The sequence below is a fragment of the Lissotriton helveticus genome, chromosome 3_1 (assembly GCF_964261635.1).
Source record: "Lissotriton helveticus chromosome 3_1, aLisHel1.1, whole genome shotgun sequence".
NCBI lineage: Eukaryota > Metazoa > Chordata > Amphibia > Caudata > Salamandridae > Lissotriton > Lissotriton helveticus.
Genome location: NC_136061.1, coordinates 887517597 through 887545462, shown reverse-complemented (window position 1 = coordinate 887545462; position 27866 = coordinate 887517597). Strand labels below are relative to the sequence as shown.

The 27866-nt window shown below is 42.8% G+C and overlaps 1 protein-coding gene across 4 annotated transcripts in view; it reads left to right on the top strand.

Moving 5' to 3' along the window:
- EPHA10 (EPH receptor A10) overlaps positions 1 to 27866 on the top strand; it is a 1640855-nt gene that overhangs the window by 1346074 nt on the left and 266915 nt on the right. For all 4 annotated transcript variants that reach the window (XM_078681220.1, XM_078681221.1, XM_078681224.1 and 1 more), the window contains one exon: positions 18402 to 18587. In XM_078681220.1, the coding sequence (XP_078537346.1) occupies positions 18402 to 18587 (186 nt within the window). The remainder of the gene's footprint in view (positions 1 to 18401; positions 18588 to 27866) is intronic.

The window sequence follows — 27866 nt, the reverse complement described above, 5'->3', positions numbered from 1 at the left end:
GCAAATAAACTATTAAACATCCATTTATTTGCATATACAGTTATACACACACAACCACTTTACTTTTAAGGAAACTTACACATACTTACTCTCTTAAACAATCACTTATAGAAACACATACTAATTTAAACAGGAACTCTTACAATCACTCACTCTCACATATACTCACTTATATACATCAATATTCACATATACTACATTAAAACATATGTAGTTACTGATAAAGACACTAGTGAGACAGTCATTCACTCACTAACACACACATATACACACTCATCCACCCATACCGTCCTGCACATATGCTGTCTTCAAAACACATACAAAGAGAGAGTCAGTCATTCATGCACTAAACCATACAAACACTCATACTTATACCAAGAAAAACATCTAATAACCCATATGCATACACATGTACCTACTCACCAACCCATGCAGCCACTTATACAGAAAGTGAAACAATAATACATATATTTAAATATTTAAACATTACTCACTAATATTTATGTTTCAGAAAGACACACATTCACTGGATGGTGTCATCAGTGATGTCATGAGTGATGTAATATGTGACGTCATCAGCAGTGCATTGCACGCGCAAGTTATAGTGAGTCCAACTAACTATAACGTGGGAATTTCAATGGTTTTATGCGAGTAAAATTTCCAGCTAACTATAACTGGTGTGAAACCTATGGTTTTTTCAGTGAATTTAATAGTTTTTTTTAATGCTAATTCCTAACTATAACTGATGTGAAACCTATGGTTTTTTCAGTGAATATATATATATATATATATATATATATATATATATATATATATATATATATATATATATATATATATATATATATATCAAAAAAGCATCTCCATTTTACCGGGGCCCCCGGACCTGCAGGGCGAGCTCTCAAAGCCAGGAATGGAGATCCTGGCAGCACGAACTTTCATTCCACCAAAAACAGAGCCCAACACCGACTGATAGACAGGCTTGACTTTTATTTCGTCATGGCAAGCGGAGAGAAAACACCCATTCCTTACGCGTTTCAGCCGTGAGGCCTTGGTCACAGGTGAGTGTAATGTTGATTTGTAATCCCCAGTGGTCACGTGGCTTGTATTATACTGCAAGTCCCAAAATGCAATGTTCATTTCATTTGAGACATGGCATATTGTCCATACTGCATATTATTGCGTGTATTCACAATGTCCCAATCATTGCACAAAATCATGTCAGCATAGTGCAGGTTTCTCCGCTGACCCAAAATGTTTGCTAGTCCTGCGGTGCCATCAGAGAAAGAGAATCTTTCCCTTCTCCCTTTCTCGAGCGGAAAGCTGGCAAATAGCACTGGAAGTCCTTTTGCTGGCGCATCCACGAGGGGTCCATGCCCCTCAATAAACATCAAAAAAGCATCTCCATTTTACCGGGGCCCCCGGACCTGCAGGGCGAGCTCTCAAAGCCAGGAATGGAGATCCTGGCAGCACGAACTTTCATTCCACCAAAAACAGAGCCCAACACCGACTGATAGACAGGCTTGACTTTTATTTCGTATATATATATATATTCACATATATAAAAACTACCTGCCTATATAAAAGACACAGGAGATTTCCTATCCAAAGTATATGATGTTGAATGGAAGAAGGAATATGTGTTCATGACATTGGATGTCCAAGCTTTATATACAAGCATCAGACATAAGGATGGCCTTAACGCCATCAAACATTACTTGGGAAAAAGACCTATACGTTTGTTTGAACACACTCAAATGCTGTTGGCAATGACAGAATGGTGTCTCACGAATAACACATTCATGTTTGATAGGTTGTTTTACAAACAGGTACAAGGTTCGGCCATGGGTACTTGCTTCTCCCCCAGCTATGCGAATCTACACATGGGCTGGTGGGAGGAGCAGGTACTATGGGTACAGCACAGAGAGACTATGGAAAACAATGTGGTTGTGTACAACAGATTCATTGACGACATATTTATTTTGTGGGAGGGCAATGTGGAGAGTGCTGTGAAATTCACAGAAGAACTGAATGAGAATGGTTTAAATTTAAAGTTTACCTGTAACACTAGCACAGAAACTATACAATTTCTAGATATAGAGTTGTTTGTGGAACAGAATAGAATCCAAACGCGCACATACCGGAAACCAACTGCAGGTAATGGGATTCTGCATGCCCACAGTTTCCACCCCACCTCTCTCAAACAATCGATTCCCTATGCAGAATGCCTCAGGATGACACGCAATTGTAGCACTACTGAGGGTCTTGCCAATGCCAAAACTAATCTATTCTCGCGACTCCAAAAAAGAGGGTACACCCCAGAAACATGCAGGAAAGCAGAAGTGAAGTGTAACACCAAGAATAGAAAAGATCTAATATTTCCAGTGGCGAATGAAGCAGTTACACAAAGCCAGGCTAGACAACCCCCTAGACTCATAACAGGCTACAACCGGTACCACTCGAACCTCCGTAAAATCTTGAAAAGGCACTGGCCATTGATACACAACGACCCTACTATAGGGAGTGAAGTAGGCGAGAGTCCACTGATATCCTTCAGAAAAGCAAAATCAATGCGCAATGCCCTGGTGGTTAATGCACCGGTTCTAAAAAAGAAGAAAAATTGGCTACAGTCCCAAAAGGGGTTCAAAAAGTGCATGAAATGCAAGGCCTGCATGCATGGCATCAATACCACTGAGGTCCAATTACCCTTCAGGAGGAAGAAATACACTTTAAGGGAACACTTCACATGCAAAACTGAGTTTGCTGTGTACGTATTGACGTGCCAGTGTGGCAAAAGATATGTAGGATCTACTATTCATCCCGTCCACGTGAGAGTTCTGCAACACCTGAGGGCGGTTGCAAACCTGGACCAGGCATACCCAGTGGCGCGACACATTCATGAGTCCCATGGGGGCAATGCGGATGGTCTAACATACTTTGTTATAGACAGCATCCCCAAGAACCCAAGAGGTGGTAATCGAAAACTTGCGTTACGCCGCCTGGAGTCTAGATACATAATTCTATTGAACTCCAAGATCCCTTCAGGTTTGAATGCGGATGAGGCCCTTAGTGTCCACATTTGAACAAACACATCACAGCGTCCCGTCTGCTTCCATTTTCCCGAGTACCCGTGAACAACTGCATTTTTAAATTCACTGTAAATACACTGTGCACATGAATATCACTATAGGGAGAAGACATGCAACATGACAGCGAACATCTCACACCATGCCACACATTAGGCAACCCCCGCCAGTCAGTGAACAGCACTTGTAATGTAACATAACAGTGACAGGTCCCGCTCGCTATCCCCTATTCAGCAGGAGCATTAATCCACAAACATTAGTTTAACTGCACTAGGTTTAAGGGCCAGACAGGGCGCGCGCGCCGCTTTACTCTAGAACTCACCGAGTCAGGATAATAAAAGGTGTTGTCAACCCCTCAGAGCGCGCCAAGGGATCTGGCAAATTTGAGATTACAGCGCCAGCCCAATCAGCATGCTTATATGAACAGACATGTCCACCCTGTATGCAGGAATACATGGGATTCGCTGAAACATGGGCTTGACATACGTAAACCACATTCGGTGGAAAGTGGGGGTTTGAAATGTTCGTTTTCACAGTAATGTTAAGCGCTATGGATCACATTGTATAATTTAAGCACGAAGTTTGTTGGTGAATATATGCTGCAATTTTCTGTTATATGTGATTCAACAGTAACAGTAGAAAGACTTCCATGATGGCTCAAATGTGCAAGTCATATGTCAAGCAGCGTCATCACCTAGGGTGTAACCATGTAACTATAGCAACTGCCATTAGCATCAACTGAGATTACCCAATCAGTGACAATGTGCTTTTCTGTATATATAAGCTTGAATGTCAGTATGCATTTGTTAGTGAACAAGGCAGCAGGAGTCCGTCGAAACGCGTCAGGAATAAATACGTTTGAATTGAAACTCACGGAGTCAGCGCCTTCTTTCATCAGAAGTTTGGTATGGTAAAGAATATATATATATATATATACATTTTATAAAAGATAAAGGGTTTAATGGGCAACAGCTCGAAGACTGACTGACGCGTTTCAGCAACAACGCCTTTTTCATTGTTGCCAAAACACGTCTGTCAGTCTTCAAGCTGTTGCCCATTAAACCATTAATCATTTATTACCCTATGGAGTGCCTCCGTAAATTTTTGCACAAGTGCGGATTGTTGAAGGAAATGTGACACAACCATCACGTAGGAGAGCACCCGTGGGGTGTGTTGCGGCATCCGGTGAACTTTGTTGTCTGCCCAGCCGGGGGATACACTTCTGCGAACTACGGCGGATCCGCTGCTGGCGTGAAAATCAGTGGAGCGGACCAATTCTGGCACATATTTGAACGGGTGAGAACTTGGCAGATACACCCGTGATGTTTTTATTATTTTACTGGATGCCTGCCACCAGCCCACTGGGGTGTCATGGAAAAAGACTACTGGTCCCAAAATGCAATTGGTTTATTGTCTCACCAGAGTGTAATTGTTTGAACAATAAAATGGGAGGATCACTGGAGTCTCATGGTTGGCAGACAACCAGTATGCAGAGTAGCCTCAGATGAATGGCGTAGTCCCGAAACGCATCAGGCTCTGCTGGCGTTGGGTGATGTCTGCCTCTTGCCTAAATTAGAACATGCAGAAACGGTGGGCATGTATGTATGTAAATATATATATATATATATATTCACTGAAAAACCATAGGTTTCACACCAGTTATAGTTAGGTGGAAATTTTACTGTCATTTGAGATGTCATCAGTGATGTCATGAGTGATGTCACTGACAATGTCATGAGTGATGTAATATGTGACGTCATCAGCAGTGCATAGCATGCGCAAGTTATAGTGAGTCCAACTAACTATAACGTGGGAATTTCAATGTTTTTATGCGAGTAAAATTTCCACCTGGCTATAACTGGTGTGAAACCTATGGTTTTTTCAGTGAATTTAATAGGTTTTTTAAATGCTAATTCCTAACTATAACTGGTGTGAAACCTATGGTTTTTTCAGTGAATATATATATATATATATATATATATATATATATATATATATATATATATGTATATATATATGTATATATAAATATATTACCTACTGGCGGTCGCCAGTAGGTATATATAGTTAGGATTTTTTCTCTATGGGTTTTTTGAAAATTCTATGTCTAATAACTTTGGCGTTTGTGGACGGAATTGGCTGAAATTTTCAGGAAAATGGCACATTTTGTTTCTGAGCAGCCCTTGAAAATTTGGGGGGGGTTCGTCCAGTGGGGGCCGAGAAAAAAGGGGGGTCCCAAAACGTGTTTTTAACATTGAGTTTTCCATAGGGCGGTTGGCCTCACTTTTAGCCCGAACGGCTGAATGGATTTGCACGAAACTTGGCAAAATTGTAGGGACTGGTAGCCCGATGTGCCTTTTGTAGGTCTCAATATATGTGCTCCAGTGGATTTTGAGAAATTAACGTTTAAAAAAAGATATATATCTGTAACAGCGGACCGGTTAGCGCTCTGGTTCGCGGACTTTTCGCGCAACGGAGCTTTGTGAAGCGAAGCTGATTGGTTCTCCGGCGTCTGTCAACATTCCAAACAGTCCGTAGCGGCCGCCATCTTGTCTCTCGGTAGGATCGAGAGACAAGAGGAGGTCAAAACAAAGGGGGAAATAACTATAAGGGGGCATAGTAGATCCTCGCTGACCCCCTAGGTTTGATGTGGAGGTTTTAAAAGGGCCCCGCGGGGCAAAAAAAAATAATAAAAATAATAATTGAACGGCTGAATGGATTTGCACGAAACTTGGCAAAATATTAGGGACTGGTAGCCCGATGTGCCTTTGCTAGGTCTCAATATATGTGCTCCAGTGGATTTTGAGAAATTAACGTTCAAAAAAAGATATATATCTGTAACAGCGCTCCGCTTCGCGTAACGGAGGTTTGCGAAGCTGATTGGTCATTCTGTCACTGGGCTATAGTTGGGCTACATCTGGCTGATATTTGGGCTACATTTGTTTTTTTGTGTGTCTGGCGGCCATCTTTGGGCTACATTGGGCTACATTGGGCTTCATTGGGCTACATTCGGCTAATTAGCAAATAGCTCATCGCAAACTAGGAATGGTAAAGAATCGCTATTTATTCCTTAAAGTTCGCTATTTAGGAAATGCAAATAACTTTGATGATACATATGGCGGTTCATCTCTAACAAGATAAGAAGCATAGGGATAGATTTATGATGACTGGCGCATCACCAGGGATGTGTTAGTCATTCTGTGCCGCTGTTCCGTCACCTATGGTGTGCTGCATTTACAATGCGGCGCATCACGGGGCAAAAACAGCACAGATGCGTGATGTATCTGTGCCGTAAAGGTGGCGCATTGCTGGAGTTGTATCGCAAGTGTGATGAAGGTCCAGCAAGGGTCGGGGGTGCCCCTGTCGCAGGGTTTCTGTTCTCACACAGAACTGTGGACAGAGGATTGGAACCTCGGCGAATTAGGGTGTCCCAAAACTCACGTTAGTAATCAAAAACTATTTAGCAAGCTAGGTACAGTGTCACATTGGATATAACAAACTCTCAATGTTTAGACAATCCATAATATGAACTTATAGTACCTCAGGATACGTGGAACTCATGAACAGTCGGTCGTTATATATTTCTTAGAAACCAGAACATGGAGTTAAGAAGAACACATGTGTATTTGAAATGTTTATTTACTAATGCCGTCTTCTCAGGCGTAGTACCTTAGATAATAAAAGTACACATATTATCAGTAGCAAAATTACCAGCATAGTTACTAGTACATAAAAAGTGAATGGTGATAGTATGTTAACATGCTGTAAATGAATAAGAGTTAGCAACACTTATAAGCAGCCGCGGGCCGTGGAGGGAGTTACGGTGAGGCAGGGAGGCGGGGAGGGGGAGAAGCAGGGTGGAGAATACAAGTACACATATTATCAGTAGCAAAATTACCAGCATAGTTACTAGTACATAAAAAGCGAATGGTGACAGTATGTTAACATGCTGTAAATGAATAAGAGTTAGCAACACTTATAAGCAGCCGCGGGCCGTGGAGGGAGTTACGGTGGGGCAGGGAGGCGGGGAGGGGGAGGGGCAAGGTAGAGAGGGCTCCACCCTGCTTCTCCCCCTCCCCGCCTCCCTGCCTCACCGTAACTCCCTCCACGGCCCGCGGCTGCTTATATCTCACCCTCCCTAATACACATATTATATTATTTGCTAAGAAGGTCTCTTTGTGTTGGTTTAGGGCGTGCCCATACTTTAGTGTCTTAGATTTGAAGGAATCACATCAGCATACACCAGCTCTCTCTTCATGTGAACCGCATCAACTGTTGTGTATGTGTGTTCGGCAAAGCAATATAAAACCCGCCTCATGCCCAGAATTGGCAGAAGTTGCACTTATGTTATGAGTATGAAGTCGTGGAGATCAGACCTCATAACAATTCTGTATCGTGTTGTTCTTGAAACTTTAGCACTCGCTGTACAGATATAGTTTAACAAGTAAAGCAGATAGTAGACCAATAACATATTATTCTCATGTAAACCACGATGAACTACTAGGTGGAAAGCTAAAGCAACAACTAAATGTCGTGTGCAGAAGTTGCAAAAAAGGAAAAATGGCGTTTAAACCGGTAATGAGCCCATGCTAACTTAACACGGTGTAAAGATATCCAGGACCTAGATGACACCTCCTCATGATCCGGAAACGAACTGAATAAGATAATAGAAGTGCCATCTCATGAGAGCAGATTGCAAGTTTATATGTGGACGGTCCGCAAGGTAAAGCATTAAAAACTAGGAAAATTCAATGCTAAAGAAAAATAAAACAGCCAAGTACTTTATCGAGTCTTAAGCCAATAGGCAAGGTAAATAATAAAAACTTGACAATTAAGTCAATGAATTGTCAATGAAATGCTAGTACTCAGCATATGAAACATGAAAAAGGTCTATGACATAACTGTGTATGCAAAATAAGCTGCAACAGCCTCCAACAGGAAGTCACCGTCTTCATCCGAAAACAGTTCAGCCATCCAATTTAAAAGCGGAAAAGAACATACGTGCTCTCCCAGCACCGGATCCTCTATCACCATCAGAGGACAGCTCGGTGGGTTTTCAAGAAAGCTGTGTTCCAAGAAAGACTGTGCTGCCGCCAGTAAATTCCAGGGACCAAGTAGTCCATGCATCAATGCCACAGCCATAATCCTTTCGCCAGGACAAATCAACTCGTGAGTAATGATAGGAGTCATCAGCTGATTAAAGTCGACGTCAGGAGAAACCGGTCCGCAGAGACACAAATCAATGGCCCAATCGAAATCACAGGTCAGGCAGTGAAATACAGGCTGGACACAGGTGAAGTAGGAGAACCGAAAAGATAATCCATATGCCGTGCTTAATATCGCCAACGGCATTGTGCCATAATATTCTAGCATGCGATTGCGGAACAGTGTCAGCAGCTGCAGGGTCGGAGGTTGCATAGGAGGGACATCCATATTTAAAAATGTAAAAAAGCACAAGAGCGTCCGCTGGTAATGCAAGTAAAAATGCAATCCACGAACCAGAGTGGAGAAAATGGAATGAAAGGGAGCAGGGATGACTCCAAAGATTTTCTCAAATGAAGTCACGAGACCACTGGTAACAACTTTAAAAAAGTGTGCCAGGGATTTTGTGGAGGATGCGTTAAAGATAGTCGGAAACATGTTGCTGAAATTGAAAGGCAAACCTGTGTACGGGTGTTCGCTATGTGAAGTACGAAAGTTTCACGGGCCGAACTCAAGGCCACCTCTCTCTGAGACAAAAGAGCTCTTATTCTTGTCATGCCGTTGAAACGTGTCCCAAGGTTGGTATTTGTGGCCAGATTGAAAACTCCCTATGTTCATGTGTGGGAGGAAATAGAACATTTCTGCAGCAAATAACCCGTTCACTTACTGTTACGATAAAAGGAATACTTTTAATTAACTCAGAACAATCTTCATTATTGAGCATCAAATAACTACCATTTTCCAACAACTTGAACGTGGGGATGATAGCAGGAACTGGCGTGCCTTGCAACACGCAAGCCATATTTGGTCGGTGTTTGTTGCATGAATCGTGTAACTGTATGTGCCTACACATTAGTGAATGATCTGGCGTCTCAGTGCATTCCTCTCCATTCAGATAAACTTCTTGATCATCTTTGAAACATCTGTATGTGTATGGAAGCGACCAGACCTCATGAACAAAAGCACTACCTAAAGGTTCATAAAGACCTATTGGTATATATTTCATACAATTTGAAAACTTATATAAAGCAAAAGGCAGCGTTATTAAACCGTGGATAAGGCATGTTGCCAAAAAACCCGCAATCCTCTGCTGATGATGTCACTGAGCATGTCATGAATGATGTAATATGTGACATCATCAGTAGTGGATTATGGGTAATAGTATCTCTAGTTTACTCCCCTATAGCTGTCTTTCTTTTAACATAAGTGTGTGTTTCCTTCCCTTATACTTACTGTTTTTGGTTCGCTTCCAGTTCGCGTACCAGCGAGCGAACTAGGAAGCGAACTAAGAGAAATAGAGGTTGGCACAGTTCCAAATATTGTACCAATTTTTTAATAACGGGGAGGTAGTTCTGAAAAGAACTTTTTTTTTTATTTTTCTGAACATTTTTTTAATGTTTTTGAATTTTTCGGAACAGTTTTATATTTTTTTGGGTTTTTCTTGGAGGGGGCAATGAAAACGATTCATTGTAAAGGGCTCAACAGGAGCAACAAAACAAAAAAAAGAAGTATTTATTATTTTGGGCGTTTCGGACAAACTTGCATATGATAGTCAATAGCTCTGTTGATCAGAGTGATGCTTCTTTCTCCGTAGGAAATGAATCCATCGCAAAATACGCAGGTGTGTTTTACTTCACCAAATCTCATTTGTATATTTGGCACCATCTCCCTGCCCTCTGGTCCCGTTACTTCCGGTACAACAGATCTTCTGGCCATAATAGGGAGATTATCTAGGTCGTTCCGAAACTGTGCAGCACTGTAGTTGTTAGGATGCCACCTAGTCATATGGCGATGCATTGTGTAGTTTCCGAAACTGTATTTTTTGTCGGTCCCTCTGGACAGTCTATCTTGACATATAAGGCAAGTTACGTATCTTGCATTTACTTTTTTCTGACCTTTGGGAATTTTAAAAAATTGCCAAATGAAGTTTTCTTTCCGGTGAGACGTCTTGGGCTGCTCAGGCAAAAACTGCCTCTCTTCGTGCTCGTCCTCCTGTTCCTCTTCTTCTTCTTCTTGTTGAATTACAACTTGAGCAGGTGGTCCACTCTTCCTTGGATGTGGTGGAGGTGGTGGGGAAGCACCAGCTGAAGCTACTAAAGAAGCCATTGCTCAGTGATCACAAAGGGTCTTTCTCTCACAATGATGAAAGTCAGAGTGAGGAAAGAAGGAGGGATTTTCATCATTTGGGAAAAACAAGAGTTCTCAACCAATCAAAAGTGTTCATTTTAGATTATATGACCTAGTCTTACATCATTAGGAAACCAAAAGTGAAATGAACCAATGAAAAGTGTTATTACCAAGTCACATGACTTGCTGTGTTTACGTTAAGCGCTTTGCAGGGCCTCCCGGTTTGCTTCCAGAAACCTGCGCTTTGGCACTCGCTTCGCGTACCAGTTCGCTAACGTAGCACGTCATATGACGTATCACGCGACAACGTGGAACGTCATGCGGACGGGAGGCGTCACGATGTTGTTTTCTAACGCGGCACTTGCGGTAAAGAAACGTTTACCGGCTCGCGGTCTATTTCGCGGCATCAAGGTCAGCTAACGGGAAGCTTCCCGATTCGCGAAGCGGGAACGAAGAAAAAAAAATATTTTAAAAAAAAATTATTCATAAACATATAAAATATATTTTTGGATTTAAAGAAGAATACATTTTACAGCTACAGATATTAGCTGTTAAAAAAACAATGAAATTCACAGAAAAAACCATAGGTTATAGACCATATATAGTTAGGAATTAGCATTTACAAAACCTTGAAAATTCACTGAAAAAACCATAGGTTATAGACCATATATAGTTAGGAATTAGCATTTAGAAAACCTTATTTCACTCACACAAAACCATTGAAATTCCATATATAGTTAGTTGCACTAACTATATATCGCGCACCCGCAATCCACTGCTGATGATGTCACATATTACATCATTCATGACATGGTCAGTGACATCACTGATGACATCACTGATGACAACATCCAGTGATTATGTGTTTCTGTAAAGTTTAAATATGTTTTACATATTGAAGAATGAGTGGATGTATAAGTGTCTGAATGAAGGTTTTAGTAGGTGCGTGATTGACTGTATGAGTGAGTGATTAAATGCGTCTTACTAAATGCACGGGTTAGTGACTAAACTGTCTGAAAGTGTGCATCAGTATGTCTGTTGTTGTGCAAGCTGCTGCATGTGTTGATCAGTAGCTATATAAGTAGCTATATGGGTTATTGATTGGTTGCACAAGTATTTGTATGGGAGACTGAGTGTGTGTATGGCTGGCTGGGAGGTGTGTGACTCTGTGCAGATCAATGTGTACTTGTATCAGTGATTCTATAAGAGAGTAAGTATGTGTTAGTATATGTTTGAAAATGTAAGGTACTCTATGTTTAACTGTGTAGATTAGAAAATGGAAGTGTGATTGATTCTTTACAGGACTGACTAGGTGTGTGAGTAACTCCATGGATGAGTGGCAGAGTGTGAGTGTCTGTATAGGTGTATGAGTGCATATGATAGTGTTGTAAAGATGAGTGATTGTATGTATGAATGATTGTATGGGTGAATGAGTGAATGTGTGTGTAGACGTAGGAATCAGTGAATGCGTATGTAGTAACTAGTATTGGTGTGTCAATGGTTTCAAAAATTATACTCTGTATTTAACACTGGGTGTAACAGAGGTTATATTAAAGTTGAGGAGATGCATTGTATTGTCACATTAATGATATCATCATTGATGTGACCATTGATGTCAAAAGAGATATCATCAGTGATGTCATTTGAGATGTCATCAGTGATGTCATCAGTGATGTCACTGACCATGTCATGAATGATGTAATATGTGACATCATCAGCAGTGGATTGCGGGTGCGCGATATATAGTTAGTGCAACTAACTATATATGGAATTTCAATGGTTTTGTGTGAGTGAAATAAGGTTTTCTAAATGCTAATTCCTAACTATATATGGTCTATAACCTATGGTTTTTTCAGTGAATTTTCAAGGTTTTGTAAATGCTAATTCCTAACTATATATGGTCTATAACCTATGGTTTTTTCTGTGAATATATATATATATATAAAATTTCTATGGCAAAATGAAACCCCTCATTTTGTTCCTTTTCAAATTAAATGTATTAAGTGTTACCACTTTATTCCTATCAAGATGACTTCAGGTGTGCCATACTTTTGTCATAAGTAAGATTGTTAGCGTTCTAGTTGTTCTTTAGAACACTCTGAGACATTCTGTCATTGGGCTATAGTTGGGCTACATCTGGCTGATATTTGGGCTACATTTGGGCTCTTTTGTCTCTGGTGGCCATCTTGGGAGACTGCATATCAGAATTTTTTTAATGAAATATAAGAGGATTTGAGAAGCCACTCAAAATGTGCCCTAATTTTTCTTTCTTCAGCACTAATCATAATTTCTATGGCAAAATGAACCCCCTCATTTTGTTCCTTTGCAAATTAAATGTTTTAAGTGTTAACACTTTATTCCAATCAAGATGACTTCAGGTGTGCCATACTTTTGTCATAAGTAAGACTGTTAGCGCTCTAGTTGTTCTTTAGAACACTCTGGGACATTCTGTCATTGGGCTATAGTTGAGCTACATCTGGCTGATATTTGGGCTACATTTGTTTTTTTGTCTCTGGTGGCCATCTTTGGGCTACATTGGGCTACATTGGGCTACATTTGGGCTCTAACATATATATAGCCCAATGTAGCCCAATATATATTTTTTCAAAGTTAATTTTCGTAAAAACCACTGGAGCATATATCTTGAGACATAGCAAAGGCACATCGGGGTACCAGTCCCTACAATTTTGCCAAGTTTGGTGGAAATCCATTCAGCCGTTCGGGCTAAAAGTGAGTCCAACCGCCCCATGGAAATTAACATGGGGAAAACACGTTTTGGGACCCCCCTTTTATCTCGGCCCCCGCTTGACGGATCCCCCCGAAAACTTTCTGGGAAGGAGCGGAGCGCAGCGAGGCAAAGTTAAAGAAAATTACAGGTAGATCCCTCATTCGGTGCCAAAGTTATTCCCAATAGAATGTTGCGGATTTCCTATGGAAAACGATCCTAACTATAACTACCTACTGGCGACCGCCAGTAGGTAATACATATATTTATACATATATATATATATATATATATATATATATATATATATATATATATATATATACAAAAAAACAATGGACATGTTTGGGGGCAGAGCTGATTGAATATTTGGGTTGAGCCACCTATAAATGTTTTAAGTGCTTGGAATAATTGTAGTTCTAATGGATATTACACCTTAGTTCACAGGGCATCACAGTGCTCTATCTGAGCACCACTGGGGGGGGTATATATGAGCATACAACATTTACTCAATGCTGCTGCTAGGATAGTCTTGTGAGCTAGAGGCTTTGACCACATCACTCCTCCTCTGATCACGCTCAAGAGACTTCAGATTGCAGCACATTGCATCCTCAAGGTAGTCTGTGTACTTCACTTTGGGACCTCTAAATACCTAGCCCGGAAACTCACCATATCTGGACATTGCCGCTCCCTGCACAGCTTAGACTCGCTATGTTTAGGGCCGCCTAGATTGAAGAAAGAGCATTCCCACTTGTGCTCCTTCACTGGAAATGCTGACAGGAAATGTTACTTACTACCCTTCTCAGTATCATTCAAGAAGAGCATTAAATCTCTTTGAAGAATGATGCCTAATTTACTGATACGCTATGTTTATGTACTGAGGGCAGTTCTAGAGTCAACCATGGTGCACATTTGTGAACTCCTCTTTCTTTTTTTCTTGTACTATGACCTTATGTCATTTATTACGGTATGTCTCAACCGATTCTTTTTCTCAGAGACTGGGTCTTGTCCTAACCACACATGCTCTGCTATACTCTATTTCTTGTAACCTGTCATTGCTTTCTTTACACTGTACACTGCTCTACGACCCCTGGGTCATGTACATGCTTTATAAGACTCTCATTAAACAAATAAATAATAAACCTGTAGGACTGTCCATATTGGCAAATGGAACAACCCTTTCTGAGCACTAATGCAGGGGCTCACATCTTCTGCTTTAGTATTTATTGACTCTCAGGAATCATGAGGGAGAAGGGGAGGGGGGCTAACTAATAGGATGTATGTCTCGGACAGTGCACTGAACCTGGCGCAACGTTCTTTTGTTGAGAGATGTACTAGGCCAGTGGTACTCAAAGTACAGCCCACAGAGCAACCTCTTGGATCCCTGGTTGCAGCAGAGAAAATTGCTTGAGGTCGTTTTTTTGGTTAATTGCTCCAATGCAAGCAGCATCATTTTGTGATTCTGGGCTTTGTTTCTAAAGTTAGTTCACCTTGTTTTACAAGCAAGCAAGCCCTGATTATAAAGCAAGTTAAAATGACACTAGAAACAAAGCCCTGAATCGGAAAAGCTATAAAAGAGATGGTGCAAAGGCATGTTGTTCATGCTTTTCTGGTTTTGGGCTTTGTTTTAACAGCAAGTTCAGTGTCTACGAACAGCAAGGCATCCCTGCTCATAGGCATGCCTGGCTTAGCTGAGAGGACAGTAGAGGTGCATAAAAAATGGCAAGGAAACCGTGATCATGAGTACAGTGGAACAGGGTCTGTGAGTGTGGGTGGGGGAGATGCAGTTAAAATGAACATCATATTCTGTATCTATTTTTGGTTTTATAGCCTACCGGTAACAGAATGTAAAATGTACAAAATGATTTGAAAGAAATCATTTTCTAGAAATCTTTGGAAAAGGTGTGTTTTTTTCCCATCCCCATTATCCCACACAGGGCTGGACTGGCTTCCGGGCGTTTTGGAATGCTGCTGAGCTGGGGGCTGATTTTGTTGATGGGTACCTGCGTGAACTGAATGACATTTGTTTTGCTGTAATTATTTCGCAGCACACACAGGTCTCTATCAACGAAATCAGCCCCCACCACAGTGAAATCAGCCCCCAGCCCGACAGCATTCCAAAACGCCCGGTAGTCAGTCCGGCCCTGATCCCACACCCTACTCTGTCTCCTGTGGAATGCCATGGCTTCGATGCGGTCCTCGGCAACACATCAGACTGTGCTGTGTGGCCCCAGGTAAATATTTGTGAGTAGCCATGTTCGAGGCTCTACGTCACAACCTCAAGGTCCCTGCCACAAATACAGAACTAGGACTTGTCTCCTGTGCTTGCGGAAAGTCATTTTTAGCATTCAGCCGTATTCGTTTAATGAAAGCGGCCAGGTGCCAATGCGCTTTCTTTCGCTCTGCAAAATTGATTTTTGCACTGCTGATGATGAAAACCCTATAGGTTCAGAAATTTCTTCAGGTGTTGCTTGCATAGATTGGCTGAGGAGTCGGTCAGTAGTACTTGTAATATGTATTTTGTAATAATTACAAATATACTAGTGAGAATTTACCAAAAGTACACCTTGTACTACATTTTTAGGTCGAGCCTAGAGTGACCTGCTCTGGGAGACTTGTTTTTGAGGAGTATGTAATAGAAGCTCCGTGCACTCTCCACCCATGTTTTTCGTTGGCTTGTGTCATTGTCCTTTGTAAATGCTGGCTTCTGATTCGTAAATTGGCTTGTTCGTCCCTCCTTAGTACACGCCTTGTCTTCATTTGTAATCTCCAATGGTGACTGGCCCTTTCACTTTGGTTTTTACACGTGATGGTTTATTTAGTCTGTAAGAACTCTTTTCTTTATTCAGTTTCTTACTTGCAGGCACAATGTGCTTTGCTACATTCATTCTTCTATGCCCACTTTCTGCTGCGTTTGCCCTCCCCACCACCGTTCAGAGATTGCTGGTTTTGATGTACTTTTTTGCTTGCGGCCGCCACCATTTCCTTTCGTTTTCATTACTTTTTTTACAATCACGGCACAGGGGCAATTGCCACAATTGGAGCAAAAGTGAGAAACAGAAAAAAATTTGCTTTTCTATTTTCTTTACTTTTCATGCAATCGTGGCACCGCGCCAGTAACTCTGGGGCATATTACCAAGCCCCAGCGATAATTATCGGTAAGCGCACTTAGCGCTAGGATAATTATCGCCGGGTAGCGTGGATTTTTATCACTGAGATAGCGTGCTATCAGCAACGCGTATCTCAGAAGTGATAAAAATCCTCGCGCTAACTGCCAAATGAGAGATTATCGCTGAAAAACCAACGATAATCTCTTGAAGTTTGGCGTTAGCTTGATGATAGGGGCTCACAAACTTAGCCATGATATCCACCTTCCATAGGATATCAGGGCTAAGTCAGGAAAATACCAGGTGTAAAAAAAGCAGCGCTAACCGCGGTTAGAGCTGCTTTTTTTAATCACTAACAGTGTTAGCGATATCCTTGATAATAGGAGAAATGTCGCTTAACAACATTTCTCCTATTATTTTTCTCTGGAACGCCCCCTTTGCATCTCATTAGCGATGCAAGGGGAAGCGTAGAGAAAAAGGGTGCTAACATGCGAATTTGCGTGTTAGCACCCTGTTGCTGATAGGGAGATCATTTTATCTCCGCTTTCTTGGCTTTTAAAGCCAAAAAAGCAGAGATAAATCCCTTGATAATATGCCCCAATGTTATTAAAGTGAAAGGAAATGGTGGGCGGCCACTTTCAGCTTGTAAGGAAATAGGAAACACGTATTTGAAATGCAATATAATAGGTCTCACATTTATGCCAGTTTAAGCTATTGGCCTTGTAAATGACAAATAGCTTTTATTTATGTTTTAAAAACCAAAACATAAATAAAAGGCATTGTCATTTACAATGCCAATAACTCAAAGACGCGTAAATGTGAGACCTATTGCATTGCAAATGCTTGTTTACTTAGTTTTGTGTCCATGATGGGACGAAGCCATTTTTGTCATTTTTACACGTTTTTGCTTTAGACCACCCTGTGCTAAATATCTACTTAAAACTTGGTACAGATGTTATATCCACTGTGATACTGTACTAGTCTGAACTGTTCGGAATACAGACAAAGCATAACCTGTCCACTGGACAAACTTTTGAAGTGGGTACTTTTTCGAATTTCCTGTTTTTTGGTATTTGTGAAAATTCTGACGTTTATCTAGTTGCCATAGCACTCGCTCAAGCTCCATTTTCTGTGCATAGCGACATAACTTTCACAGCATTTCGAGGTATTTTACCCTCTTATCTAACCAAGTCATAGTGAAAAACTTTGCAAAGTTTTTCCTTGCTAAATCCCTTTTTGTGGAGCCTTTCTATATCCAGTGGCATTGACCAATAAGAGAACACTAAGGACCTTATTACAAGTTGTCTTGCGAAATGAAGTGGTAATTCCTGTCTGTTATTACTTCTGCCTGGGAGTATTCCCACTCCAGTAACCAGCCAGTAAAAGATTAAGGCTACGACTTGGGACTAACAGGTGGATCCCAGAATTACAGGCCTTTTTACATGTTAAAAAAGTTTAAAATGTTAGGTCCTATTACCCTCTGCCGTTCGACAGAAAACCTGTTGAATTACAGCTCCAACAAAACATAATGGAGTCCTAATTGTTTTCTGCAATGTCTGTGTTATGTAGGTTCAATTTGTAAGGTATACTCAAGGGTAGGCACAGCTTAAATTGTCGTAAAAGTCAAGATTTTAGAGCAAATGAAGCGAAATAAAACACTTTGCAACCGTTGCAAAATTGCACTTTCTTCCATAGACTGCAACTGTTTAAAAAAAATGAAAAACGTTATGAATTTGCATTCCTCTACTTAAAAACCTTTGTTGACAAGTGCCTCATAGGAATCAGCGCTTGCACATAGCTAAAGTTATGAAGAATGAGTTCAGGACCAGGAGATGTGTAAACACCGAGGCTGTCTGGAGAATGGTGCACATACTTTCAAAATGCATACCTGAAAAGCGCATATCAACTTTAAGGAAAAAAAACTGAGGACTGGCTGAGTTGACTTCAACGAGGAAGCTGCAGATTTAAAAATACTTTCAAGCTCATTATTGCTCTTTTAATGTGCATTATTTTCACCCATGTTCTCCTGTGAGGCCCACCTGTGAGCACAGCTCAACAGGGGAAAAGCCTCACAAGCAATCCTTTTCTTTTCTATTGTAGAATGTCTCAGTGATCCAACATGTTTTGTATAATGGCCAACCATGTGTTTTTCAGGGGAGTTTGGCGAAGTTTGTCGAGGCTGCCTGAAGCTACCCAGCAAGCGGGAGCTACCAGTTGCCATCCAAACCCTTCGTGCCGGCTGTTCGGAGAAGCAGAAGCGCACGTTCCTGGCAGAAGCGAGCATCATTGGACAGTTTGATCACCCCAACATCATCCGCCTGGAAGGAGTTATAACAAGGGGTAAGTATTCTACGATGCCTTATAGTATAATTTCCTGATTTTGGGTAGAGTTTTGCTTATGATGATATTTTTGTAATTAGAAGATACTTAGCACCTTGGCCCAATTCTTTGCCTGCTGTCAAAATCATGAATATCTATTTGATACAATTGAATCAGTGTATCTGGTCCATTAACCTCAGATTTTCACCATAAAGATACATTTCTAGTCGTGATGCAGGATTTTTGCCCCTGTACCTATGACCTGATTCTGCTCCCAAACTCGGGTCCAATGTGACAAGCGGACCAGGACACCTTCATGTACTAGATAGTGCAGTGCTACTCCAACCACTAGAGTGGCCCAAGATGGCCATTGGAAGCCCTCCTAGCAGTCTGCCCAAGTCTTCATCAGACTATGGGTGGATATATAGTATAGACCACCTCCTGGATGGTCTAGATATTGCAACTCCCGTGAGTGGGGTCTTGGACCAGTGCATGCTTTATAACTTGCCCTTGAAGGCTTTGCTAGGGGTAAGCCCCTGGGTTATTCCCCACAAATACTTTCCAGGCTTTTCCTCGTCCTGACTGTACGCCTCATTCTGTTATATTGGATTAAAGCCCATTAACACAACCAGAACAAAGGGTTGTAAGCAAAGAACCAACGGCAGATTCCAATTTCCTCACTTTCCTCAATGTGATCCCCAAGTAATACTTTATGTATATGTTGATAATCAGTGTGCACATTCAGCTCCTGCACCAGCCGTTGTGGGATGCCACCTGCCGGGCAGGAAGACAGAACTGTAAGAACAATGGAGCGGTGCACTCCGGGGTCAATAATTTGTCAAAAAGAAGCTTGATCAGTATCTTCGTTGCATCAATCTTTATTTTTAGCAATCCATACTGTTTGTAAAACACATCAACTAACGCGTTTCGTTCAAGGATTCAACCGCGTCAGGTTGGGCCCATTGAACCCACGTTTCTTATGCAATAGTCGCTTACCAATCCTTCCACCATTTTGCCCTGACGAAGTTCAATCCTTGAATGAAACACGTTGGCTGATGTGTTTTACAAACCGTATGGATTGTTAAAAATAAAGATTGATGCAACGAAGATACTGATCAAGCTTCTTTATTGATGCAATATTGACATGGGAGTGCACCGCTCCATTGTTCTTTCAGAACAAAGGGTTGTTGAAGCCCTGGCCATTGTGTTTGTAAGAACAGCCTTCATTTAAATTGCATTCCTAAGCAAGCACATTTCCGTAATCCTTCTAACCCAAAACAGCAAGAGACATACAGAGGTTCCTCTGCACTTATGCCCAAGTCACCACAAGGCACGAGGAAAAAAAAACCACAAGGTTAATGGATTTCTGATAGGATGTCAGAATTAGTTGCGTACAGTCGCTGAGAGACAAATGGAATGTCACTATATATCAATATTGCTGTCAGTGCATGGATATCCAAACTTGAGAACAAGGAAAAGAAATATGCACCAGCAATGCACTGAAGTCAGAGGTTCCAGGCAATTTTGTATTTGAGGAGTTTATAAAATGTTAAATAAATAATAAATAAAACATAGGACAATTTATGATAAATAACTCCGATTGTGTCAAATTACACATGAAGCCAGCACTAGAGTTTAGTGATTTGTGGGAGTGAGACATTCATACATATGTATAGTGGTTAATGTGAAGAGCTATGTTAATATGTAAACATAATTGGTGTTTTCTGCATGCGCCCCCATTCATTACAGGTAGAACATTCTGAGTCACTTTGCTACTACCTTTCAAGTTGAAAATATTAAATATAACCCTTTACTTCAAAACACGAATGAATCACATCCAGTCACTTGCCAGGAGCACACTGCGATATCTAAAATTAATAAACTGTAGATCAGAATATGTATCCATAGCAAATCTGAAAGTTAATTCAGAAATTAAAACATTCAATCAATGCAACAGTTAATCTGATAGCCTCATCTGCATTATGGTGATGATGGTGGAAAGTGTTGCCAACCAGAGTAAAAATTGGTTAAAATGGCCTTTTTGTAATGTGAGGGTGATAGAGGTGGTAAAACTGCTGCTCTACAGCATGATTGGATTTAGGGAATTCGTTTCTGTTGGTCATTGTTCACGAATCCACATTCAGCAAAGGATCAGTATAAGGTGCGTTTGAATATTTTGGTTTTAAGGAGTTTCCTGAAGCACATGTAGTTTGAGTCTGCCCTGCAGCTTGTCCTAGGGGCATGTGTAACTGTGGAATGACACCAAAATATTTTAGTCAGAATATTGGCTCACATAATTATTGTAAGAAACCGGGTTATTGGGTGACTTAACTGTGAGCCCTGGTTAAGCAGCAACCACAATCTTTGCACAAGCCAACCCTAAATTAAGTTGTGCTCAACCCTCTGTTAGCTTGGCACGTAGCAGTCAAGTTTAATATAGAAGCACTCTGTTAAGTATCTGTACAATGCTTCAAACAGTAATAAAATGAAAAAAAACAGTACACAAAAATAATCCCATACCAAGTGAGAATAATAGAACTTTCTTCAACAAATAAATAAATAAAACACGTCCAAAACAATGAAAAGAAATCCAATCTGTAGACCCGGACATATGTAATTTTAATAGTTTTGGTGACAATAGCGTGAAGAAGCACATTCTGCCAACTCTGGATTTCTGGTCGCGCCGGACTGGGACAAAGTCACACGTTCAGGCATACCATGATGGGGCATGGGCCTGCTTCAGTGCTATAGTGACCAAGTTAGGCCAGCTGAACAGAGTACCTTACGTCCTGGGTTGCGGAGAGTTGAAAGGATCCGCATTGAAGTTGCCTAATGCTGCCAATGAGATGCATTGGTTCCAAGATGTGGTGAGGTTGTGGTGCGAGGTCCTGCGTCGGCATCAAGGATCCCTTTGATGAGGGCTCCTGATCTGAAGTCTGGCATCAAGGATACATCGTGCAGTCGAGGTGAGGCATCCGTTCTGAGGGGCTGTGAGGCTGTGATGCGGATTCTAGTGTCATCGCTGAGACTGCCGTGGACGAGGGATGCAAGGGCTTGTGCTGAGGATCCGTATTGCAGTGGTGGTTCCGATGGGCTGTTATGTCTCTGGGCTTTTAAATGGTCTCTCATGAGTGGCATATTACATGCAGCAGCCCATGGGAGACCTCTGTGGTACCTATGCCCTGGGTACATGAGTACCCTATACTAAGGACTGACAAGTATCCAATCGGGGATGTACCTATGTACTGATCACAGCACTTTAGTGAGAAAGCAGATAGACTAGGGTCATGATTAGCAGGATCCCAGTCAGACTAGTCAAAAACAGCAATACATGAAGCAAAAAAGTGGGGGTAGCCATAAGAAGCAAATCCTACTTTCCTACACAACCCCCCAAACGTAAGGAGATGAGACTAATCTTGCCCAGTTGATTCTTCATTTTCTAACTGGAAATATCTGGAGAGTCCATATGCATTGGTATGGTTACTCCCAGGTCTATTTTACACTGAATAGACCATCCTTTGTAGGGAAATTGACTACCACAAAAGTTTGGGGTTTTCACCCATCATCTGTGTGAGCCAAAAGAGGGGCTTGTGGTTTGTCTGAACAAAGAAGTGAGTGGCAAACAAGTATGGCCTTAACCCCTTCGCCACACGGCTAATTCCCCCTGGCGCTGGGGGGAGGGGGGCCGCGCACAGTATCACGGTGCTTGTGACGAGCTCAGCTCGTCACGCTGCACAGTGGCGCTGTGCTCATGACGAGCTGAGCTCGTCATGACCACGCCCATTTCCATGGAACGCTCAGCACAGCAGGGGAATTATCCCCGCATGTGAGCGCCGCGGTGGTCATGACGAGCTCAGCTCATCATGAGCACAGTGCCACCGTGCCTCATGACGATCTGAGCTTGTCATGAGCACGGAAGGTGTTGACTTCTTCAGGTCCCAGACCACAGCAAAGGCTTACCTCTGTATAGCTGACCAATATTTCTCTCTGGGGTCAACCTTCTGCTAATAAAAGCTTCTGGTTGATCCTGGCCTTCTGCATTAAGCTGTAACAACACAGCCGGTACCCCCAACTCATATTCATCTGTTTAGACAATAAATTGCTTGGAGTAGTCAGGACTGAATGAGAGCAGTACACATGGCCTGCTTGAGATCATCAAATGCCTTCTGACAGCTAACTGTCCACTGAACTTTCTTGGGCATTTTCTTGGCGGTGAGATCATTCAAGGGAGTCACAATGGAACTATATCCTTTTACAAATCTCCTGTAATACCCAGTCAGACCCAGTCAGGCCCAATAAAGCTCTGCCCCGAGTCTGGGTAGTTGGAGAATCCCCGTCCATGATGGTCTGGAGTTTGCTCTCAAGTGGTGGCCCAAGTACACAACCTTGCACTGCCCTATATGGCACTTAGTAGCCTTGATAGTGAGGCCTGCTTTCTGCAGAGGCTCTAAAACATTCTTCAGGTGGACCAAGTGTTCCTCCCAGGTGGAGATAAAGACAGCTAAGTCATCAAGATATGCTGCACTATAGGCTTCCAGATCTGTGAGAACTATATTCACCAGCCTTTGGAATGGGGCAGGTGCATTCCTCAAACCAAAGGCCATTACAATAAATTGATAATGCCCACTCAGGGTTGGCAATGCTGTTTTTGGGTTGGCATCCTCAGCCAGTCTGATGTGCCAATAACCAACAGTAACGTCAAATGTGCTCAAGAACTTGGCTGAGGCCAAAGTGTCTATAAGCTCCTCTGCCCTAGGAATTGGATAAGCATTGGTCCTAGTGACTACATTGTGTCCCCTGTGGTCAACACAACACCTCATCTCTCTCTTACCACCCTGCGTGTGATCCTTTGGTACCAAGACCACTGGACTAGTCCAAGGGCTATCTGAGGGCTCAACCACTCCCAACTCCAGCATCTTTTGGACCTCTGTCCTGATGCAATCTATGACATGGCCAGGCTACCTGTAGATCTTATTCTTGACAGGTGGACTCTCACCTGTGTCCTATTCATAGGAACACCAGGTGGTTTGACTGGGTGTCAAAGAAAACATATGCCTATATTGATTGAGCACCTACCTGCAATCAATCTGGTTATAGTTAACGAGGCTGCCTGCCAAGGCTACCCCATCAACTGACCCATCATCAGGATTTTTAGAGAGGAAATCAGAAGAGGGTCACTCTCTTCCTCCTGTCCCTCATCAGTGGCCATGAGCAATCCATTGTCAGCCCTGTCAACAAAAGGTTTGAGCCTGTTCACATGGAGCACCCTATGGGGGCTTCTGGGAGTGCCAAGGTCCACCAGGTAGGTGACCTCACCTTTTTTCTCAATGATAGTTTTGGGTCCACTGCCTTTATCTTGGAGAGCTGCTGGGGCCACAGGCTCCAACGCCCACACCTTCTGGCCTGGCTGGTAAACAATCAGGCCAGCCTTTTGTTCATGCCAAGCTTTTTGCAATTCTTGACTGGCCTCGAGGTTTATACTTACCTCCTTCATGTACTCAGCCATCCTGGAGCAGAGACCAAGTACATAGTCTACTATGTCTTGTTTGGGAGGTTGGAGAGGTAACTCCCATCCCTCCTTCACCAAGCACAAGGGACTCCTAACTGTATGCCCAAACAGAATTTCAAAAGGGCTGTAGCCAACCCCCTTCTGAGGGACCTCTCTGTAGGCACAGAGAAGTTAGGACAGAAGGACATCCCATTTTCGCCTAAGCTTTTCTGGAAGGCCCTTGATCATGCCCTTCAGGGTTCTGTGAATCTCTAAACTAACCAATTGCATTGGGGATGATATTGTGTGGTGAATTTAAAATTCACTCCACACTCCTTCCACATTGCAGTGATGTAACTTGACATGATGTTTGTACCCCTGTCAGTTAAAACCTCCTTAGGGAAGCCCACTCTGGAAAAAACTCCAAAGAGGGCCCTGGCCACCACAGGAGCTGTGGTGGATCTAAGGGGAATGGCTTAAGGGTACCTAGTGGCATGCTCCACCACCACTAATATGTAACTTTGACCAGATGCTGTAAGAGGATTCATGGGACCATTGGTATCAATCCCAACCCTCTCTAAGGAAACCCCCACCACTGGAAGTGGTATCAGTGGGGCCTTTGTGGTGCCATCTGCCTTACCAATGGCTTGGCAAGTGGCAAAAGAGTGACAAAACTCCTTTGTGTCATCAGACATGAGAGGCCAGTGAAAGTGAGGGACAAGGCTGTCCCAAGTTTTACTTTGGCCTAAGTGTCCTGCCAGGGGAATGTCATGTGCTAGGGTGAATAGGAAGCCCCTAAACTTCAGAGGTATAACCAACCTCCTGGTGGCACCAAGCTTGGGGTCTCTACCTTCTGAATAAAGGAGTCCCTCAACCCAGTAGATCCTGTGGGACCCACGGAAATTCCCAGCAGCCTCAGTAGCAGCTTGATGTCTGAGGGCTTCAAGAGGGGCAGGTGTGCTGCTCCAAACTCAAGTCTGCCCTGGAAGGGCACCCTGTCTCCAAACACTCAACCTGGTCAGGCTCAAGCTCATCTGGGACAGTTCCTTCATAGGGACTGAGCTCATCTCCCTCAAGAGACCGATCCTCACCCTGAGTCTCGGGGGAAGACACAGCCTTACCCCTCCTGCTTCTTCTCTTTGAACACTGCTCCCGGTCCATTGTTCCAGGATCAGTGGATGTCAGTTTGGTGTATGAGCCACTCACAGCAAACACATCTTCAGAAATGCCTGACAATGCTGCATGAGTCCTAAATTTAACCTCAGCTCAGGCTGAAGTTTTCAAATAATTGACCAACAAACAATCTACGGGTAGATCTAGATTTACCACAACCTTCTTAGGGCCAGTTACCTCCCCCCCCCCACAGCTGAAATTAACAACTACCAAGGAATGGTCAGTCCTGACATTGTTTGCATTGGTCTCTTGGTACATTTCACCAGGTATGATCTGTCCAGACACAAGTTTTCCTATCCCCATAGTGACACTGGCCCCTGTGTCCCTGTAGGCACTTGCACCTGTTCCATTGGTCAAAGGCTGTTGCCTGTACTTGCCCAGGTTACTGGGACTGACAAGTAAGGTGGCAATATCCATGCCACCATCACAGACTAGCGGTACAAAAGGGGGTGGTGATGGATGGAGCATCTGAATCAATCAAACACTCACACCCAGTCAAAAGATCTGGGTTGAATCCATCACCGTTCTTTAGCCCACTCTGCCACCCCAGTTCAGACATGGCTATATGCAAATCAGTCTGACCCTGTGCCTCATGGGAACAGTCCAGCCCGAACTGCGAAGCCATGTCTTCCCTGGACCAGAAACAAGTTTCAGAGGACCGGTTTCTGGCATTCCAGCCGTCTTCAGCCCGGCTTGCTTGAATCCAGTGGCAAAGTGAGCAAGTGACTCACGTCTGAGCATACCCTGCCACACTTACGGCGGCCAAAAGCGGTACAAAAGGGGGTGGTGATGGACGGAGCATCTGAATCAATCAAACCATCACAGACTAGAACAGCCTGAGCTGGAGTTCTGACTAAGCCGGAACTCACTTCCGATCCCAAGGTTAACCCCACTATTCCCTAGTTCCCTGTACCTCCACTTGTACTTGTGCTAGGTGGAGCAGTTGCCTTATGGGTCAGCATCTCTTGTTCAATTAGTATTCTGTTTACAGAGATAACACCAAGGTTTCCTTTTGGCTTTTCCCTTGTTGGATTGTTGCTCCCCCCCAGATGCAGGTTTTTGGGGCCCAAAAGAAGACTCTTTTTTGTCTTTACCCTTGTCCCCACTCTTATCCTCAGTTTTTGAAGAATCCTGCTTCTTCTGGTCACCACTATTCTTCAGTTTTTTTCTGATTCAGCCTGGTCCTGACCCACTTATCTGCCTTCTTTCCCAATTCTTGGGGAGAAGTCAATTCTGAGTCCCCCAGGAATTGATGCAATAGCTGGTTTTGGCAATTATTAAGGGCCTGCTCCCTCATAATCAAATTGTACAATCCTTCAAAATCATGCACTTTGCTCCCAAGCAACCAACCTTCCAGAGCCTTAATAGCACTATCCTCAAAGTCTACCTAGTCTTGATTCTGTACCTTCTGGATGTCTCTGAACGTAATCCTGTATTGTTCAGTGGTTAAGCCAAACCCATCAATGAGACTGCTCTTCAAAACTGAGTCATTGTCAACATCCTCTTCTCTAACAGTGAGGTGCTTATCTCTACATTTGTCCTCAAGGAAGAGCCACAAGATAGCTGCCCACTGCTCTTGAGGGACCCTCTGCACTTTACAGTCCCTCTCTAGAACAGTTATCCATTTGTGGATGTCATCCCAAAATGGTAGGGAGGGACAATATTGCTCAGGTTCCTATGGTCAAAGGAATGTTCCTTACTTCAAGGGACACTGTTGCTGCCACCATTGGACTCTAGTCCCAATTTCTTCCTAGGCTTGTTAACTTCAAGGGACTCTCTGTCAAGGGCCAACTGCTCCTGCCTGAACCTAAGCCTAACTTTCTCAAGCTCAAGAAGTTGGTATTCCTTTTCTAAAGAGTTCCCTCCCTTACCAGGAATGGCGGTCCCTACTGAATGTCCCAAGGCATTGGATTCTCTTGCAGAGGATCTAAACCTCCTCTGTCTAATCTGCACTCTCCCAGGAGGGGAAGGGAGCATCTTCTGGGTCACCTGTGGTATCCTCTGGGAGGTCTGAGTTGTCCAGGTGTGAGTCACCAGGCTCCACCTGGTCAGGGTTAGATTCTAGGTCAAAGAGCTGTTCCTCTCCTGCCCTATCTTCATTCCCTGGCCCACCCACTCTGTGCTGTTCATCTGACCCAGAGGCTTTCCTCAGTTCATCCAACAGTAACGCCTCTACAAGGCGTTGAGTGTTGGCACTTCTTCCTGTCTTCAGTTTTCTAGATGCACACAGTGCTTTCAATTCTTGGAATGAAAGTTCACTGTATCTAGTAGGCAGATAGCAACTGACATTTCCTTTAGTAGACATACTGAGTGAGGTGTGGTGTTGCACCTACCTAACCTAATGGGAACTAACCTGTCTGAGGTTGGAGAAAGGGTGTGCTATACCCTTGACTTACCAAACCCTAAGTTCAGTAGAATGTACTTATTCAAAGTTTGTATTTATATGTGCCTAGAACTAGTGGTTTTTCAGTTAATCAATACAAAGATTTATATGGTAAAGCAAGTGAGGCTTGAATCCCAACCACTGTACACCAATGTGAGAAGCTGGACTGGTATATGATGTCAACTAATGTAAATGATTTACAACAAGGGGTGGTGATGGACAGAGTCTCTGAATTAAGCAGAGTACTCTCACCCAG